Here is an 18,609-nt window from a genome sequence, read left to right as displayed (position 1 = left end):
CTCTCCTGTTGTTGGTTTTGAAGAAAGATTAAAAGGATGTACTTCAGATCTGCACCTCGTTTCCTGCCTACCCACAACCGTGACAGCTTTACGCGACTTACTGTGAATGGCCATCATTTGCATATGATTTCCATTCTTTGAAGTGTCAAATAGTGTTATTTAACGTGTCAAACAGTGTTATTTAACGTGTATCTAGCCGACGGTACTGCCCTGTCAGTCTAGCATCCCATGGTGCACAGCAGAAAGTAGTTCCTTGGTTCCATATTGAAACTTTGAGTGACAGAGTAGCTGCAGTTCAAAACGAGTGCCCACTTGTGAGCTCCTAGGCTAGAAAATCTAAAATCAGATAAGCCAGAGAAGAATGTAACACTAATCTATCTTGGTAACTCTGTTTTCACCTAGAAACACGGAACAGAAACATGCAATGAGGAAGTGTTTTTATTGCGCAGTATAGATTTCTCTTTAACACTTATTTGAAAGGCATCACCAGGCTGATAAAAAGCAGTGTTGAACAGTTTAGTTTTGTTCAATGAGTCATATTTCGACCTGAAACATAGAGGGAAGCTGTACATTTTCATTTCAACAAAACACATTATATTTAGTAGTACATTTTCTCTGCAGTATATTTATTTTTAGCTCTTGATCAAGTGAGGCAGTTAGCTAGCTGATCTTGCTGTGTATAACCCTTGGTTCTTTAGACAACACCATTGACTACCATTGTTGTACCATACAGCTACAATGTAAAAACATTTAAATACTATACTTTTTCTGACTATTAATATTCAGTGCAAAAACATTTTCAAGAGAATTTAAGGCAAAAAATGTAACATTGAAATCTCAGTGCAAATAAAAGAAGGGAATAGATTCTGGAAAGATACATTCATGGACTCAAAGCAAGAGAAGAGAATTGCATCTGACATCCAACAGCCCACACTCCCACCTGCCACCATTTCTGAAAAGCCAAGCCACTTAAAAGTAGAACTTGGCCCCACAAAAAATGCATCACTTATGAAGGAGACAGGATTCACTTTCAATGCCACAGTAATATGGCAGAGAAGCTATACAATATATAGTTCAGTTTTATATACCTTACTTTTGAGGGGGAAGGTTATCTGCTAGCCCTGGATAGCTGAGCCGTCTTAACTGACATAGTCAGCTAATAATGTGATTGGCTACAGTGTCCTTGAAATATTAGTATGCATAATCAGCATATTGGTTAACTCCTGACTTTTATCAGACTAAGGCTCATTCTCTCACCCAAGTCAAATGTCTGCACTGGATAAATAGCATTGCTGTAGAGTTAACTAAAAATCTCCCTCTGGCAATCAAGACTGGCCCTGACGTTTGTAATTACATCTAGAAAAACATTTAACCAACACAAGCTTTTTCCAGTTTAGAAAGTTTAGGTTTAACTACAAAAAGTAATTCTCTGCTTCCAGTCTGCTTCCAACAATGATTTGCCTGGCTAACAATATCTAGCTGGGCTAGCTATGTTATTCTAACCAGGGTTAAAAAAGCAATGATTAGGACCAAATACAAAACACAAGAAATCAGTCGTTCAAACAGTAGCAGAATCAACAACTGGAATGAAATGGAAATTACAAACTGGTTCAAATCCTGAATGCTGATTTGACTGAAAGCTGGTGTGTATAAGAACGGTGGTGTATAAGACATCTTGTTGTTTGTGGTATAGTAGTCAGTTATGCCATTTTACCAGACAACCTTAGCAGTAATTTATGTGAGACCAATGTTATTGTTATTACCGAAAAATTTATAAGGAAATCCAAAATGTTTACATAAGTTAGTGTTTTTCTAAGTATTCACATTTCATAATTGTAAGTTCCCTGAAGTTGTAGTACTTTTATTATTAGAAAACGATTTAAATGTAGAACAGTGATATTTATATTTTGAAAAGGACACAACTATTACAAAGTTTGTATATGCCACTGCTGCCATGTGTTTCTATTGTGCCTGGTTTAGGATGGGTCACAAGGCAACAAATTGGCTGACAAATTGCTCCATTCTGATACATAGGGACTTTATGACATCAGTCAATGTTCTGCATCAATGGGTACTCTGTCCAGAAGCACAAACCAACTGTTGACTATAACCATAATTAGCAACACAAAAATAATGTAAAAGACCATGTTCTGGACTGGGTTCTACAATGGGTTCCTCCGTGTTGGGAGACCATAAGCAATCATATATCAGAAACCTGACAAAATATTCCTAAGAGTGACTGAACCCCTCAAGTTCTGTAAAGAAAATATTAGAATAATGCTCTAAAGTAGAGCCATTGTATCAGGCGATCCTTTTAGAACAATATTCTTGAGCAGCTGCAATGCGTGTGTCCAGTTTGAATAACATTCTGAGGCAGTTGTATCCAGAAGTCCTCTTAGAATAACATTCCAGAGCATCTGAATCAATGGATCCTGTTTGAACAATGTTCTAGAGCAGCTGTATCCGTGGGTCCTGGTTGAACTATGTTCTAGAGCAGCTGTATCCATGGATCCTGCTTGAACAATGTTCTAGAGCAGCTGTATCCGTGGGTCCTGCTTGAACAATGTTCTAGAGCAGCTGTATCCGTGGGTCCTGCTTGAACAATGTTCTAGAGCAGCTGTATCCGTGGATCCTGTTTGAACCATGTTCTAGAGTAGTTGTATCCGTGGATCCTGTTTCAACAATGTTCTAGAGCAGCTGTATCCGTGGATCCAGCTTGAACAATGTTCTAGAGCAGCTGTATCCGTGGATCCAGCTTGAACAATGTTCTAGAGAAGCTGTATCCGTGGATCCTGCTCCTGTAATCGTTCTAACACCCCATATGGAATACACTGGTTCCATAACCTAGGAGGGTTGATGCGTGAGAGGAAAGAAGTGAGAAGAGAGAGAAGGAAGAAAACAGAGGGGATGGAGACAGAGACAAGGAGGGTTAGGGAGAGAAACACAGTGCAAATGACATCCAGCAAGCTCAACTGATGAACCACCAAATCGTCTGATATTACTGGGATTTTCCCTAATTTGCTGTGCTTGGTGTGGTATAGACTAGAGCAGGATTAAGACACATCCATTACAGACTGAGAAACATCCATTACAGACTGAGACACATCCATTACAGACTGAGACACATCCATTACAGACTGAGAAACATCCATTACAGACTGAGACAAAGGCATTACTTCTTTTATTTTATTTCTTACAACAAGCATTGTTCAATACTGCAGATGCATGTGCAAAACTCTAAATACACTTATCAAAACAACAAGCAACTTGACAATGCACATCCTAATGCCTCAAAAGCAAATCCTTCTACCAAATGAAAGCTAGCAGTCTCTCACAACATTCACACTGTTATTCATAGTATCTTGACCGACAAAACTCTAAATACAGCTACCACTTGAAACTGTGTCAATTTGACTTTAATATATATTTTTTTTGATTAATCAACAGTCATTTTTACAAAAGAAGAGTGGAAAACCTATACTGTATAGAATGTTCTGCAAGATATGTAAAGAAATAAAGCAAAGGCTGCAATATGCTTCAATACAATTTACAATTGTTTTGCTTTTTGAAGAGTCATTCCAAAATACACAAAAATAAATAAATCCAGTATTGTTAAACAAAACATGTATACACACTGTCCCATACAATCACCCAGGTTTCCATATTCCAAACCACTCTGTGACTGCATGGGCCTGGTGAAATACCACACTGTCCCATACAATCACCCAGGTTATCATATTCCACACCACTCTGTGACTGTATGGGCCTGGTGAAATACCACACTGTCCCATACAGTCACCCAGGTTATGATATTTCTTCTGACTTGCCCTCTTTCTTCAAAAGCATTCCATTGAGGTCATCCATCTATTATTATTATTACATTTTTGTTTTAGAATATTTGTTTTGCTTTTACTGTAGAAAAGTCTAATTCAATTTTGAGTAGCGTTTGAACTTAAGTTTAACAGTTTTGATAAGGGTATCTTAACATAATATGCATAGACTTTTGCTGGTAAATGTGTTTTTGTGAGTATTTATGAAATTTGAAAGATGGTGTCACTGAATGCATTTTGTATCAAAGCAACGACAAATGATCCACAGGTTGCCACAGACTGTTGTTCTGATAACTGATAACTGTATTTAGAGTTTTGCACATGTATCCATCTAGTAGTGAACATGTAGTATTGAACAATGCTTGTTAGCAATCGTAAAAAACTGTAAACAGAAACATAATTTGAATCCAATGCTAATAAGGGCTCAACTTTAGAATAATAATTGAAGTATAATAAGTTTATGCAATCCGTAACACAAGTCACATAGGATAAAGACTAAAATATATAAATGCACAAATGATTGGGTTGTTCATGATCAAACCACTCCATGTTTTCATGTGTTTCTCTGCTATAAAACCTCCATGAATTCTCTATGGTATCGTCATGTGTCTGTTTTTGTACAGGGACTCACCCCAAACTCTTCACCCAAGGGCAGTTCCTGAGACTGGATCCCAGACTCTGAGCTCCCACAGCAGTGAACTTGTTATACTTGACACTGAAAACAGGCAGAATGGTGTCATCATTGTCAGGCAGAAAGATGATGGAAGCTTGTGGTCACATCCCACCAAACTAAAGTGCTGATAGACAAAACAATCCACCACTTCTGACACAATGTGCCTGTACACCTACTGTATGTAGATATTCCATTGAACATCAGTAATTTCCAGCTACAATCGTCATTTACAACATTAACAATGTCTAGACTGTATTTCTGATCAATTTGATGTTATTTTAGCGGACAAGGACATTTCTAAGTGACCGCAAACCCCAAAATGGTAGTGTTCTACAGAGTTCATCTACAAACCCGATTCCAAAAAAGTTGGGACACTGTACAAATTGTGAGTAAAAAAGTATAATAAGAATAATTTACAAATCTCATAAACTTATATTTAATTCACAATAGAATATAGATAACATATCGAATGTTGAAAATGAGACATTTTGTAATGTCATGCCAAATATTGGCGCATTTTGAATTTCGTGAGAGCTACACATTCCAAAAAAGTTGGGACAGATAGCAATAAGAGGCCGGAAAAGTTAAATGTACAGATAAGGAAGAGCTGGTGGACCAATTTGCAACTTATTATGTCAATTGGCAACATGATTGGGTATAAAAAAAGCCTCTCAGAGTGGCAGCGTCTCTCAGAAGTCAAGATGGGCAGAGGATCACCAATTCCCCCAATGCTGCGGCGAAAAATAGTGGAGCAATATCAGAAAGGAGTTTCTCAGAGAAAAATTGCAAAGAGTTTGAAGTTATCATCATCTACAGTGCATAATATCATCCAAAGATTCAGAGAATCTGGAACAATCTCTGTGCGTAAGGGTCAAGGCCGGAAAACCATACTGGATGCCCGTGATCTTCGGGCCCTCAGACGGCACTGCATCACATACAGGAATGATACTGTAATGGAAATCACAACATGGGCTCAGGAATACTCGCAGAAAACATTGTCGGTGAACACAATCCACCGTGCCATTCGCCGTTGCCGGCTAAAACTCTATAGGTCAAAAAAGAAGCCGTATCTAAATAGGATCCAGAAGCGCAGGTGTTTTCTCTGGGCCAAGGATCATTTAAAATGGACTGTGGCAAAGTGGAAAAGTGTTCTGTGGTCAGACTAATCAACATTTGAAGTTCATTTTGGAAAACTGGGACGCCATGTGATCCGGACTAAAGAGGACAGGGACAACCCAAGTTGTTATCAGCGCTCAGTTCAGAAGCCTGCATCTCTGATGGTATGGGGTTGCATGAGTACGTGTGGCATGGGCAGCCTACACATCTGGAAAGGCACCATCAATGCTGACAGTTATATCCAAGTTCTAGAACAACATATGCTCCCATCCAGACGTCGTCTCTTTCAGGGAAGACCTTGCATTTTCCAACATGACAATGCCAGACCACAATACTGCATCAATTACAATGTCATGGCTGCATAGAAGAAGGATCCAGGTACTGAAATGGCCAGCCTGCAGTCCAGATCTTTCACCCATAGAAAACATTTGGCGCATCATAAAGAGGAAGGTGCGACAAAGAAGACCTAAGACAGTTGAGCAACTAGAAGCCTGTATTAGACAAGAATGGGACAACATTCCTATTCATAAACTTGAGCTACTTGTCTCCTCAGTCCCCAGACGTTTGCAGTCTGTTATAAAAAGAAGAGGGGATGCCACACAGTGGTAAACATGGCCTTGTCCCAACTTTTTTGAGATGTGTTGATGCCATGAAATTTAAAATCAACTTATTTTTCCCTTAAAGTGATACATTTTCTCAGTCATCTGATATGTCATCTGTGTTGTATTCTGAATAAAATACTTAAATTTGAAACTTCCACATCATTGCATTCTGTTTTTATTCACAATTGTACAGTGTCCCAACTTTTTTGGAATCAGGTTTGTACACTGAGGGAACAGAATTTGATCCCCTGCTGATTTTGTATGTTTGCCCACTGACAAAGAAATGATCAGTCTATGATTTTAAGGGTAGGTTTATTTGAACAGTGAGAGACAGAATAACAACAACAAAATCCAGAAAAACGCATGTCAAAAATGTAATAAATTGCATTTTAATGAGTGAAATAAGTTTTGACCTCTCTGCAAAACATGACTTAGTACTTGGTGGCAAAACCCTTGTTGGCAATCACAGAGGTCTGACGTTTCTTGTAGTTGGCCTCCAGGTTTGCCCACATCTCAAGAGGGATTTTGTCCCACTCCTCTTTCCAGATCTTCTCCGTGTCATTAAGGTTTTGAGGCTGACGTTTGGCAACTCGAACCTTCAGCTCCCTCCACAGATTTTCTATGGGATTAATGTCTAGAGACTGGCTAGGCCACTCTAGGACCTTAATGTGCTTCTTCGTGAGCCACTCCTTTGTTGCCTTGGCCGTGTGTTTTGGGTCACTGTCATGCTGGAATACCCATCCACGACCCATTTACAATGCCCTGGCTGAGGGAAAGAGGTTCTCACCCAAGATTTGACGGTACATGGCCCTGTCCATCGTCCCTTTAACGTGTAGTTCTGGGCTGATTCCTCATCGTTCTCATGATCATTGCAACTCCACGAGGTGCGATCTTGCATGGAGCCCCAGATCGAGGGAGATTGACAGTTCTTTTGTGTTTCTTCCATTTGCAAATAATCGCACCAACTGTTGTCACCTTCCCACCAAGCTGCTTGGCGATTGTCTTGTAGGCCATCCCAGCCTTGTGTAGGTCTACAATCTTGTCCCTGACATCCTTGGACAGATCTTTGGTCTTGGCCATGGTGGAGAGTTTGGAATCTGATTGATTGCTTCAGTGGACAGGTGTCTTTTATACAGGTAACAAACTGAGATTAGGAGCAATCCCTTTAAGAGTGTGTTCCTAATCTCAGCTCGTTACCTGTATAAAAGACACCTGGGAGTCAGAAATCTTTCTGATTCAGAGGGGATCAAATACTTATTTCACTCATTAAAATGCAAATAAAATTTTTGACATGCGTTTTTCTGGATTTCTTTGTTATTTTGTCTCTCACTGTTCAAATAAACCTACCATTAAAATTATAGACTGATCATTTCTTTGTCAGTGGGCAAACGTACAAAATGAACATAGGATAAAAAAAAAAGAATTCCCTCACTTTATACTGCATTCTGATTTTCTACAGAGTTCATCTATATTGTATTCAGATATTCTACAGAGTTCATCTATACAGTATTCTGATTTTCTTCAGAGGTCATAGATACTGTATTCTGATATAATACAAAGTTAATCTATACTGTAATCTAATATAATTAATCTGGGTTATAGTGAGGTCATAGTGAGGTTATAATAGTTAATAGTGAGGTTATAATGAGGTTATAGTGGGTTTTCTTTTGAAAACAAGCACATTTCTAAGCCCCCCCAAACTTTTGAATAGTGGTGTACTACAGAGTTCATCTATACTGTATTCTGATATACTAGACTTTAATAGAGTTAATCTATAATGTATTTGGATATAATACAGAGTTCATCTATACTGTATTCTGATATAATAAAGTTAATCTGGGTTATAAGAGGTTATAGTGAGGTAATAATGGGTTATAGTGAGGTTATGGTCAGTTATAGACACTAAAGCAATGTTTTAGATTTGTTTGTGATGCTTATAATGATCCTCAGTAGTTTGAGGAGAGACTGTTCAGGGTAAATGCTACATCGGAAAATGCCATTAAAAGCCGCTATCAGAGAAATTGTAGTCTGCATGTTTCTGACTTACTCCAGGTCATTGAGAGATGTCATCTGAGGCAGTACAGCAGCGAGACTCTCCGCTCCTCCGTCAGATATCACATTACTGTACAGACTACACCAAACAACACGGGAGATATCACATTACTGTACAGATTACACCAAACAACACAGGGGATATCACATTACTGTGCAGACTACACCAAACAACACAGGGGATATCACATTACTATACAGACTACACCAAACAACACGGGAGATATCACATTACTGTACAGACTACCCCAAACAACACGGGAGATATCACATTACTGTACAGACTACACCAAACAACACAGGGGATATCACATTACTGTACAGACTACACCAAACAACACGGGAGATATCACATTACTGTACAGACTACACCAAACAACACAGGGGATATCACATTACTGTACAGACTACACCAAACAACACAGGGGATATCACATTACTGTACAGACTACACCAAACAACACGGGAGATATCACATTACTGTACAGACTACACCAAACAACACAGGGGATATCACATTACTGTACAGACTACACCAAACAACACGGGAGACATCACATTACTGTACAGACTACACATGGGATATCACATTACTGTACAGACTACACCAAACAACACAGGGGATATCACATTACTGTACAGACTACACCAAACAACACAGGGGATATCACATTACTGTACAGACTACCCCAAACAACACAGGAGATATCACATTACTGTACAGACTACACCAAACAACACAGGAGATATCACATTACTGTACAGACTACACCAAACAACACAGGGGATATCACATTACTGTACAGACTACACCAAACAAAACAGCGTGTGTGTGTGTGTGTGGGGGGGCTGTACCTGAGGCAGTTCAGTGAGGTTAGGTTACACAGAGCTGGAGCCAGCATCCCTATTCCCTGGTCTCCAATGTGGTTCTGAGACAGACTGACAAAGAGAAAGTTGTTGTGGATTATTTTTTTATTATTTTTTATTACTTACAGCACTGTTTTGAGTAAGATGTACTAACTAGTCTTAACTACCAAATTAAGATGAATACACTATCTCATTCTCTCTTGTAAGTATCTGCTGAAAACATGTTTGGACAGGGTCAATATGCTGGGGAATAGATGTCTTATCTTACTTGAGAATCTCCAGAGAGTAGAGGGATCCCACAGCCTCAGCCAGGCATTCTGATCCTCTGTCCCCCAACTTACTGTTCTCTAGGCTGAAAACAGATTACCAATAATACACACATACACAACACAGCGACAAGAACAGCAATTAGCAGTGGTATATTGGCAATATACCACATTGCCTGTGCCTTATTGATTTACTATACATACACACAACAACAAGTAGAATGTGCATAGTGTATATTGTAGTACTTACTCCAGGTGTTGAAGGCTTTGCAGGGCTGGCAGCAGCTCAAGTAGTTTAGGCAGCGCCAGAGGACCATTCACTGGACCCAGCCTTCACAGAAAAAAAAATGAAAACATTGTTAACTGGAGCCAGCCTTCACAGAGAAACACAAACACCCCGTTAACAGGACCCAGCCTTCACAGAGAAAAACAAACACACCATTCACTGGAACCAACCTTGGGTGGATTGATTTCCTGCCTGTTGGGCCCTGTCCGGGGCCACAGTGTCACCGGACCCCCCTGTCTCAGCCCCAAGGTCTTATGCTGCTATATTATTGTGCGGGGGGGGTAAGGTCAGTTCTCCTTCTCCACTATAAATCCTTGTAGATATAAGGAATGCATTTTCTAAATTTTACCTGTCTCCATTTTAAACAGGACATGAGGTCCTGGCCCACACCTGAGGAGTACCTGGCTTGAAAGACACATTTCTGTCCCTGTCCAAAGTCCTCCTGGTGTTGCAGATCAAGATGATACCTGACAATTTCAGCTGCCACTCTGCTGACCCCCCCCCTCCCCGTGTTGTCCCTGTCCTTGTCCACCTGGTCATGCTTCCGACCTGTTCTAAGTTAAAATAGACTCTAGACTCAGCCCACACCTATTTATTAATTATTACAATTTGTACTCTTAATATGTTCACCCGGCACAGCCAGAAGAGGACTGGTCACCCCTCTGAGCCTGGGTCCTCTCTAGGTTTCTTCCTAAATTTCTGCCTCCTTAGGGAGTTTTTCCCTAGCCACTGAAATTCAACACTACTGTTGTTTGCTCCTTGCAGTTTAAGACCGGGTGTTTTGTAAAAGCACTTTGTGACAACTGCTGATGTAAAAAGGGCTTTATAAAATAAATTAGATTGATTGATTGAGTTTTCAAGAGAAACACAAACTGCACCCTGCCTGCACAGAGAAACAGAAATACACCATTAACTGAACCCAGCCAACACAGAGAAACACAAACAACCATTAAGTGGACCCAACGTTCACAGAGAAACAAAAAAAAACATTAACTGAACCCAGTATTCACACAGAAAAACAAACACATAATTTACAGGACCCAGCCTTCACAGAGGAACCTAAACACACCATTGACTGAACCCACTCTTGACACAGAAATTCACCAAAGACTTCACAGAGAAATCACTCACCACCATAATTCCCTCAAACCTTAGAAAATAACCAAACTCACTCAAACTCCAGCTTGTGTAGATCTCTGACTGCAGGTATGCCATCCTCCAGGACACTATCTGATTGGCTGAAACAACAGATTATACAGAATGTATTGTCCAGAACATCAAAATAACAACACTTGTTCCACATGTGTATGAAGGGTTGTGTGTTTGTATGTGTGTGCATGTGTGAATGTGTGTGTGTGTGTTTGATTTTACTGTCTTAGTGGGGGCGGCAGAAGTCTCCACAAAGACAGTAATACAGAAGTATCCGCAAAGACAGTTTGGTCCCGGTAAGTAATTATTTTAGCCAGTCCTCATCTAAGACAGTCAGAAGGAAACTGTCTTAGAGGAGGTAAAACAATTGGAGACTGGGAAAATTGGGAAAACATATTGTTATATCACAAGGATATAACAGTATGTGTGTTTTTATGTGTGTACATACGTGTGTTTTTGTTGTTTAAGTGTGTGTTGTTTAAGTGTGTGTATACTTGTTGATGTACCTGTCGGGTAGTCTTCTCTTTCTGTGTATGTTGACAAGTGTAGCCAGGTGTTGTACGTGGGACACCTGTGTTGCTCGGAAAGGGTTAATGTTCAACTTAGACACCGTCCCTTTAAGAAGCTCCACCTCCCCACTCTTCTCTAACTCCTCCCACATGGCGACGGTGTCTGCAATACACGCCCTGGAACACAAACAAACAATCAATATTCAAAACACACAGGAAAAAAAATCTATCTACATTGGACGCCTGAGTAAAATGCTGAATTTATAACCAAGCGGGAAGTGATAATCTACTACAGGGAAAACCCCAGGAGAATGTCCGTCCAACTGATAATACTGGGAAAGTGATCTGTAATCATGAGTTCCCACTTCTCTCAAATGGTGACCTCTGAAGCCACCTACTAAAACAGGGGCTGGCAACCTTTATTCCTGAAGAGATAATTTCTTAAACAACAATATACAGCATATATAAGCAACTTGGGGAAGTTCTTAGGCATGAGTGTTATATTGTCAATATTCCTCTCCCCTGAAATACATTATTGCTCTAATTAACCGGTAACTCATCCAATTACAGCATTTAAAAGTGATTTTATGTTATACCAGTGATATACGACCTCATACTTTTTAATAAAAATTCCTACCAACAAAGTAAATAATTGTCCTCTGGTTTCACATAAAATCCCTTTGTACAGAAAAACATCAGTTGGTAACAACTCTGTTTTTCATGTGAAATCAAACCACAGTTTGCTTAGTAATGGAAATCTGGACAATCAAGTAACATTCGTGAAACGTATATGGGGAACATTCCTGGAAAATAAAATCACTGGTCCTCATTTACGTTCTTAAGAAGAAAGTCATACTTCAAACCCACTCATGCAATTTCCACTAAGATTCTGACCAATGTTTTCTTATTTGGGATTTGGTAAGAACAGAATCTACACACACTCACTTATGTTTTTGCCAAATAATTAGTTATTGTGTTTTCTTCAGTTCTATAGTTTTATAACAATTAGGATTGAAATTACAATAATATTTAATAATTTATAATCTTTTTTTTATAATAATTTACATTATTCTTCTGTGTCTGGAAATATTTTTCTGGGCCTCAGATTTGAGATCAGATTTATTTTTCTACTTCCTCAGTTGTGAACACTTCTCCGGATAGAGCGTCCACTGAACGAGTAATAGCAACCGACGCAACTTTTTTGTTATTTTCCATCTGACGCTACTGAATAGGACAGCTCGTCTGCTGTTCACTTCCTGCAGCAAAACCTCCACTTCAGAACTACTGAAGATTTATTTTACATTTGGAGTTATCATTCGATTTTGGTTTGGGCATTCTCAAACTCCCTCCAAACTTTTCTTTTAAATTCCTGGCTGAATCTCACATTGCATACTACATACTGCAAGCACGTACTTCGCGTGTGATGATGAAGTACACACTATTATGTATGCCAGTATTGGGACCGATTGGGACTACATTGTCATAAAATTGCATCTCAACAATAAATCATTTTGTCATGCATCACGTCAAGTTCTAATATTTAGCTAGACACCATTAAGCATTGTGTTAAACTGACTAACGTTTCTTATGAAGTTTACTTCCACCACAAATATCATCTATATACTGTTTGGCTTTTGCCAATGGCTGTTTTAACAGTTTACAAGCCAGTAATACTAGTATCTTACTCTGTGCTTGACATACTAATCTTCTTGCATACTAATCTCGCATTCTATATAGTTTGCAAGTATGCAATTTGAGATTCACATTATAGGTCACATTTAAAGTGGAAAACGTTCTGGCATAATTGATCTTTGTCTCATTCTTTTACCTCACAAAAACTGGGCATTTTAACAGGGGTTTGTAGATGTTTTATATCCACTGTAGACTTTCTCAGGATCAAATTTAAGAAAACACTTGATATTGGTGAATGAGGCCCACTGATCCTTAGTCTTCTAAATCACCACTCCTCAGTCTTCTAAATCAACACTCCTCAGTCTTCTAAATCACCACTCCTCAGTCTTCTAAATCACCACTCCTCAGTCTTCTAAATCAACACTCCTCAGTCTTCTAAATCAACACTCCTCAGTCTTCTAAATCAACACTCCTCAGTCTTCTAAATCACCACTCCTCAGTCTTCTAAATCACCACTCCTCAGTCTTCTAAATCACCACTCCTCAGTCTTCTAAATCACCACTCCTCAGTCTTCTAAATCACCACTCCTCAGTCTTCTAAATCACCACTCCTCAGTCTTCTAAATCACCACTCCTCAGTCTTCTAAATCACCACTCCTCAGTCTTCTTAATAGTTGATAGTTTGATAATTGATGAAGAAATGACAGAATCACACTATAGTTTGTTTACAGGCATGTTTGTTGTCTGTTTAAGGTTAACCAGATCATTAGACAAGTTCATAGTCGATGCACATCATTGGTGTTCATGATCACCCAACAGGTAAGTAACGTCCGACATGTTAACCAAGGCAGAATAAACTCACGTTTAAGTTCAGTTTACTAAGACCTGTCAAAAGACAAAGCACAAACACACCCAACCTTTATAACTTCTAATTTAAATGATGTCATATATTATATATTATGTATAGTGTGGTTGATAAAACTGTCTCTGCAGGCATAAAGCTTGCTGACCCTGTTTTAGACGATGTCTTCAGACCATACCGATGGTTTGTCGTGTTAATACCTGTATGAGTGTATAATGTTGAGGCCTGTCAGTAGGCGGAGCCCAGATACACTCAGTCCAGTGTCCTCCAGGTCCAGACAGAACTGTCTCCGCTGGTTTCTACACTGCTCCAGAAGATTCCACACTACCACAGCGTCGGGCGGGCAGAGCGGCACTCTTCCCAGTGACAGAACGGCAGGAAGTTTGCGTACCAGCTGTCTCGCCAGGCGGGCTTCGCCCGCCTCATAGACGCAGTGAAATGCCGCCAGGAGGCGGGCGGGGCTTAGGGTTCCATAGGGAAGGTTCTCCAGGTGGGACGAAACAGCGGATCGCTTGGCAACCACCGCATCAATTGAGATTGAATCCAGGACTGCCAGATCCTGAAGCTCCTCCTCGTTCCGGAACAGTAGACCAACAGCCAATCTCTGAGCAAGGTCCAGACACTCACCAAGAGGTCGTCGCCTCCCCCTGGACTACAGAACAAAGTACAACGGCATAAATAAGGGTAGAGTACAGTACAGTAGGGTAGAGTATTATTAAGTACAACAGCATAGAGAATGTTAGAGTATTATAAAGTACATCAGCATTGAGAATGGTAGAGTACAACACAGAAGGGTAGAGTATTATGAAGTATGACATCATAGAGAATGGTAGAGTACAGCACAGTAGGATAGGGTTTTATAAAGTACAATAGTTTTAAACAGCTGAAAAAAAACATGTTTTCAATGCCTACCTGGGGTAGTATCTGGGAGATGAGGGCACGGTCAGACACACACTTGGACAGGGACAGGTGAGCCCCGCCCAGGAAGCTCTGCAGGTAGGGACTGCCCCACGACAGGATGTTGTCACAACTGCTATCATCACTGCCACAGTCACCTCCCTGCCACCCTCTCAGCCAATAGGAATGTAGCAGGCCAGTCGTAAGGCCAAACTCCTGCAGCTGAACGTACATGGGGTTGTGTCGGGTTAGGTTCAGGAGAGAGGAATGACCTTTAACCCCATCCCAGGCCACATCATTCAACCCAGACAGAACATGTCTGCCACGTTCATCCTCTTCCTTCCTCTTCTCCTCTGCCGATGTAGTCTGGGTTTGGGTGTGTGAGCGCGTGCGCATGTGGGTTACTGTGTGGCCGTTTGTTGGTTTAAGTCTACGTTTCTGACCCTCTTCAGGGGTGTTAGCGTGGGTCTGAGTGTCTGTCCTTGTGTGTGTTTGTGTTTCTCTTTGACTGAGTGTGTGTTCACGGCTGTGATTGTATGTCTGGGTGTCTATGTGTTCGGGGCTGTGTGGTTCTTTATGTGTGTGTGTTTGTTCAGGGCTGTGAGACTCTTTCTGTGCGTGTGTGTGTTCGGGGCTGTGTGCTTCTTTCTGTGCGTGTGTGTGTTCGGGGCTGTGTGCTTCTTTCTGTGTGTGTGTGTGTTCGGGGCTGTGAGGTTCATTCTGTGGGGGTGTGTGTTCAGGGCTGTGAGACTCTTTCTGTGCGTGTGTGTGTTCAGGGCTGTGAGACCATTTCTGTGAGTGTGTGTGTTCGGGACTGTGAGGTTCTGTCTGTGGGCGTGTGTGTTTAGGGCTGTGAAGTTCTTTTTGTGTGTGTGGGGGGCTGTTTTTGGGGCTGTGTCTTATCATTAGTCCCAGCACTGTATGACACAATCCCGTCAGAGTTGAGGGGAGGGGCTTGGAACCATCCCAGTGTTCTAGAAGCAGACACACCATGTGACAAAGAGCTGGGTTCCAACACAGAGACATCAAGTATGAGTGGTTGTGGAGCCTGGCCATAACTGTGTCTAGAACAGTGTTTACGGCCTGGAGTGTGGCTGGAGTCGAAGTTGAGGATGGAACTGTGTCTAGAGTCGAAGCTGAGGATGGAACTGTGTCTAGAGTCGAAGTTGAGGATGGAACTGTGTCTCGAGTCGAAGTTGAGGATGGAACTGTGTCTCGAGTCGAAGTTGAGGATGGAACTGTGTCTCGAGTCGAAGTTGAGGATGGAACTGTGTCTCGAGTCGAAGTTGAGGATGGAACTGTGTCTCGAGTCGAAGTTGAGGATGGAACTGTGTCTCGAGTCGAAGTTGAGGATGGAACTGTGTCTCGAGTCGAAGTTGAGGATGGAACTGTGTCTAGAGTCGAAGTTGAGGATGGAACTGTGTCTCGAGTCGAAGTTGAGGATGGAACTGTGTCTCGAGTCGAAGTTGAGAATGGAACTGTGTCTCGAGTCGAAGTTAAGGATGGAACTGTGTCTCGAGTCGAAGTTGAGGATGGAACTGTGACTATAGTCGAAGTTGAGGATGGAACTGTGTCTCGAGTCGAAGTTGAGGATGGAACTGTGTCTAGAGTCGAAGTTGAGGATGGAACTGTGTCTCGAGTCGAAGTTGAGGATGGAACTGGGGTCCGTAGTGAGTGTCTTCCAGAAAAGTACAGTCCAAAGTATCTCTCTATGTCGTGAGGGGAGAAGCCCAGCAGCTCCAGGAGGCTGTCAGCCCGTCTCAGCAGACCACTCACAGTGCCCTGCGGTCGAGCAGAAAGCAGGAGAGAGCATCCTGGTAAGAGCTTCCTCTGGAGCAGGCCAGAGAACAGCTGTCTGATGTTGTAATTCTGCCCCCTACATTCCACCGCTGGGCATTGCGTCAGGCCCTCCAAGTCACGCACCGCCTCAAAGCCGTCGAATATCACCAGCACGCGCTCCGGGGCGGAGAGCACCCGACTGAAGACTGCATGGGGTCGGGCACATGGAGTGGGGAGGGCGGAGGAGGAGAGGCGTAGGAGGAGGGACTGAAGGCTGTAGGTCCGCTCATGGGGGAGGGTCAGTGCCTTACCGTCCAATAGGAATACAAAGTCAAACTGAGGCAGGAAGCCGTCGGACCAATCCAGGCAGAGCTTTTTGATGAGTGTGGTCTTGCCCATTCCAGCATTTCCTAGCAACACAATGGATTGCTTGGGTTTCGCCCCTGCCGAGCTCTGGAACATCTACGATAAAGACAAGTAAGACAAAACGCACGAGAAATGTGAAAAGAATATGTAGCTGCACGGGGCCACAAGTATAATTTCTCACTACAAAATAAATCAGCTGAAATTGGAGCAAATACTGGAGAAGTGAGGGCGGGCTTGCAGGGGGCATAAATCAAACTTTCCCTTCACTTTTTCTGCACAGATGCTAGATCAGCAGAATCAGCCACAATAACCTCATGTTATTAACGTTAAGCTAACTAGCTAGCTACAGTTAGCTAGTTAGCTTAACGTTAATGGTGACAACAGAAAACCTCTGCCATCAACTAACGCCCCATTTCTGTGGAATTTATGTTTTATCTGCATGGCCCGCCTCCTCTCGCCTCCTCTCGCCTCCTGCCCCAGCGCTCGACATCGCCGGTGTCTTTCATTTTAACTAACATTGGTGAATAAAAAATGACATCTCAAAATGAATTCATAGCGCTGGAACACAGAGGTTCAAAACACCTCGACACAAGTTTTGCTTTCGCAGCATGTAAATGAGGCACTAGAGGTAGAGATGACATTATGGAACAACATACCTGACTCCTGGACAACGAGCTCCACCTCCTTTCTGTGTCTCCTAAGACAACCAGCTCCTTCTCCAGGCACTTGCTGGCATTCTTTCCTGAGCCAATCAGGATCTGCCTCTGGACCAATCGGACATCAATATAGTGGGTTTCCAGGCTACGGCCCGCCTCTATCTCCTGTTAAAAGAAACATTTTCATTGGTTGGTAGAAATTTTGTCGTGACTTTTATCTTTCAAAATGATTGGTTGTTTGATTGGTTGGTCTAACCAATATCTTACCAATGTCTTACTAATGTTTTATCAATGTCTTACCAAGTTCTTATCAATGTCTTACCAAGTTCTTATCAATGTCTTACCAATGCTCTACCTGGTAGAGTGCCTTCAGTAAAGCCCCACTATCTCATATCTGTCTTACCTGGTACAATGTCATCACTGAAGCCCCACTATCTCCAATCTGTCTTACCTGGTACAGTGTCTTGATGTACGCCTTGGTTTGGAGTATGTAATCTGCAACACAGTCTGTAACAAAAACAGTTCTCATTTGATTGCCTAGTTTAGTGGTGTATCATTATATGTATATTATATATTATTGTGCTAAGCAGCACAGTGATGTCAGTGTGTAAAGCAGGGCAGTAGTAATGCCAGTGTGTAAAGCAGGGCAGTAGTAATGCCAGTGTGTAAAGCAGGGCAGTAGTAATGCCAGTGTGTAAAGCAGGGCAGTAGTAATGCCAGTGTGTAAAGCAGGGCAGTAGTAATGCCAGTGTGTAATGCAGGGCAGTAGTAATGCCAGTGTGTAAAGCAGGGCAGTAGTAATGCCAGTATGTTATGCAGGGCAGTAGTAATGCCAGTGTGTAAAGCAGGGCATTTATGTACAATATTATAACTTCACATAAAACATATACATTTATATACATTCATATACAACATTATACATTTATATTCAACACTATACCTTCATATACACCACTATACATTCATACAAAACACTATACATTCATATACAGTGCCATAGATTCCGACAAACTTGTAGGGCTGAACTCACCTGTCTTGGGGGAGATAGGGGAGGCAGAGGGGGGAGAC

General features: G+C 41.5%; 1 protein-coding gene across 1 annotated transcript in view; it reads right to left on the bottom strand.

Moving 5' to 3' along the window:
- Positions 1-424: 424 nt before the first annotated feature.
- ciita (class II, major histocompatibility complex, transactivator) overlaps positions 425-18,609 on the bottom strand; it is a 26,565-nt gene continuing 8,380 nt past the window's right edge. The window contains exons 12-25 of the mRNA XM_029123805.2: positions 18,572-18,609; positions 17,993-18,048; positions 17,542-17,706; positions 15,563-16,981; positions 14,756-15,460; positions 14,044-14,495; positions 11,348-11,527; positions 10,865-10,930; positions 9,657-9,737; positions 9,409-9,492; positions 9,129-9,212; positions 8,269-8,352; positions 4,462-4,545; positions 425-2,844 (exon numbers count right to left, since the gene is read on the bottom strand). The exon at positions 18,572-18,609 is cut by the window's right edge and continues 85 nt beyond it. Coding sequence (XP_028979638.2) covers positions 2,769-2,844; positions 4,462-4,545; positions 8,269-8,352; positions 9,129-9,212; positions 9,409-9,492; positions 9,657-9,737; positions 10,865-10,930; positions 11,348-11,527; positions 14,044-14,495; positions 14,756-15,460; positions 15,563-16,981; positions 17,542-17,706; positions 17,993-18,048; positions 18,572-18,609 — 3,574 coding nt within the window. The 3' untranslated portion in view covers positions 425-2,768. The remainder of the gene's footprint in view (positions 2,845-4,461; positions 4,546-8,268; positions 8,353-9,128; positions 9,213-9,408; positions 9,493-9,656; positions 9,738-10,864; positions 10,931-11,347; positions 11,528-14,043; positions 14,496-14,755; positions 15,461-15,562; positions 16,982-17,541; positions 17,707-17,992; positions 18,049-18,571) is intronic.

This window comes from Esox lucius, chromosome 11, assembly GCF_011004845.1.
Source record: "Esox lucius isolate fEsoLuc1 chromosome 11, fEsoLuc1.pri, whole genome shotgun sequence".
NCBI classification, from domain to species: domain Eukaryota; kingdom Metazoa; phylum Chordata; class Actinopteri; order Esociformes; family Esocidae; genus Esox; species Esox lucius.
This window is presented reverse-complemented; position numbering and strand designations above follow the sequence as displayed.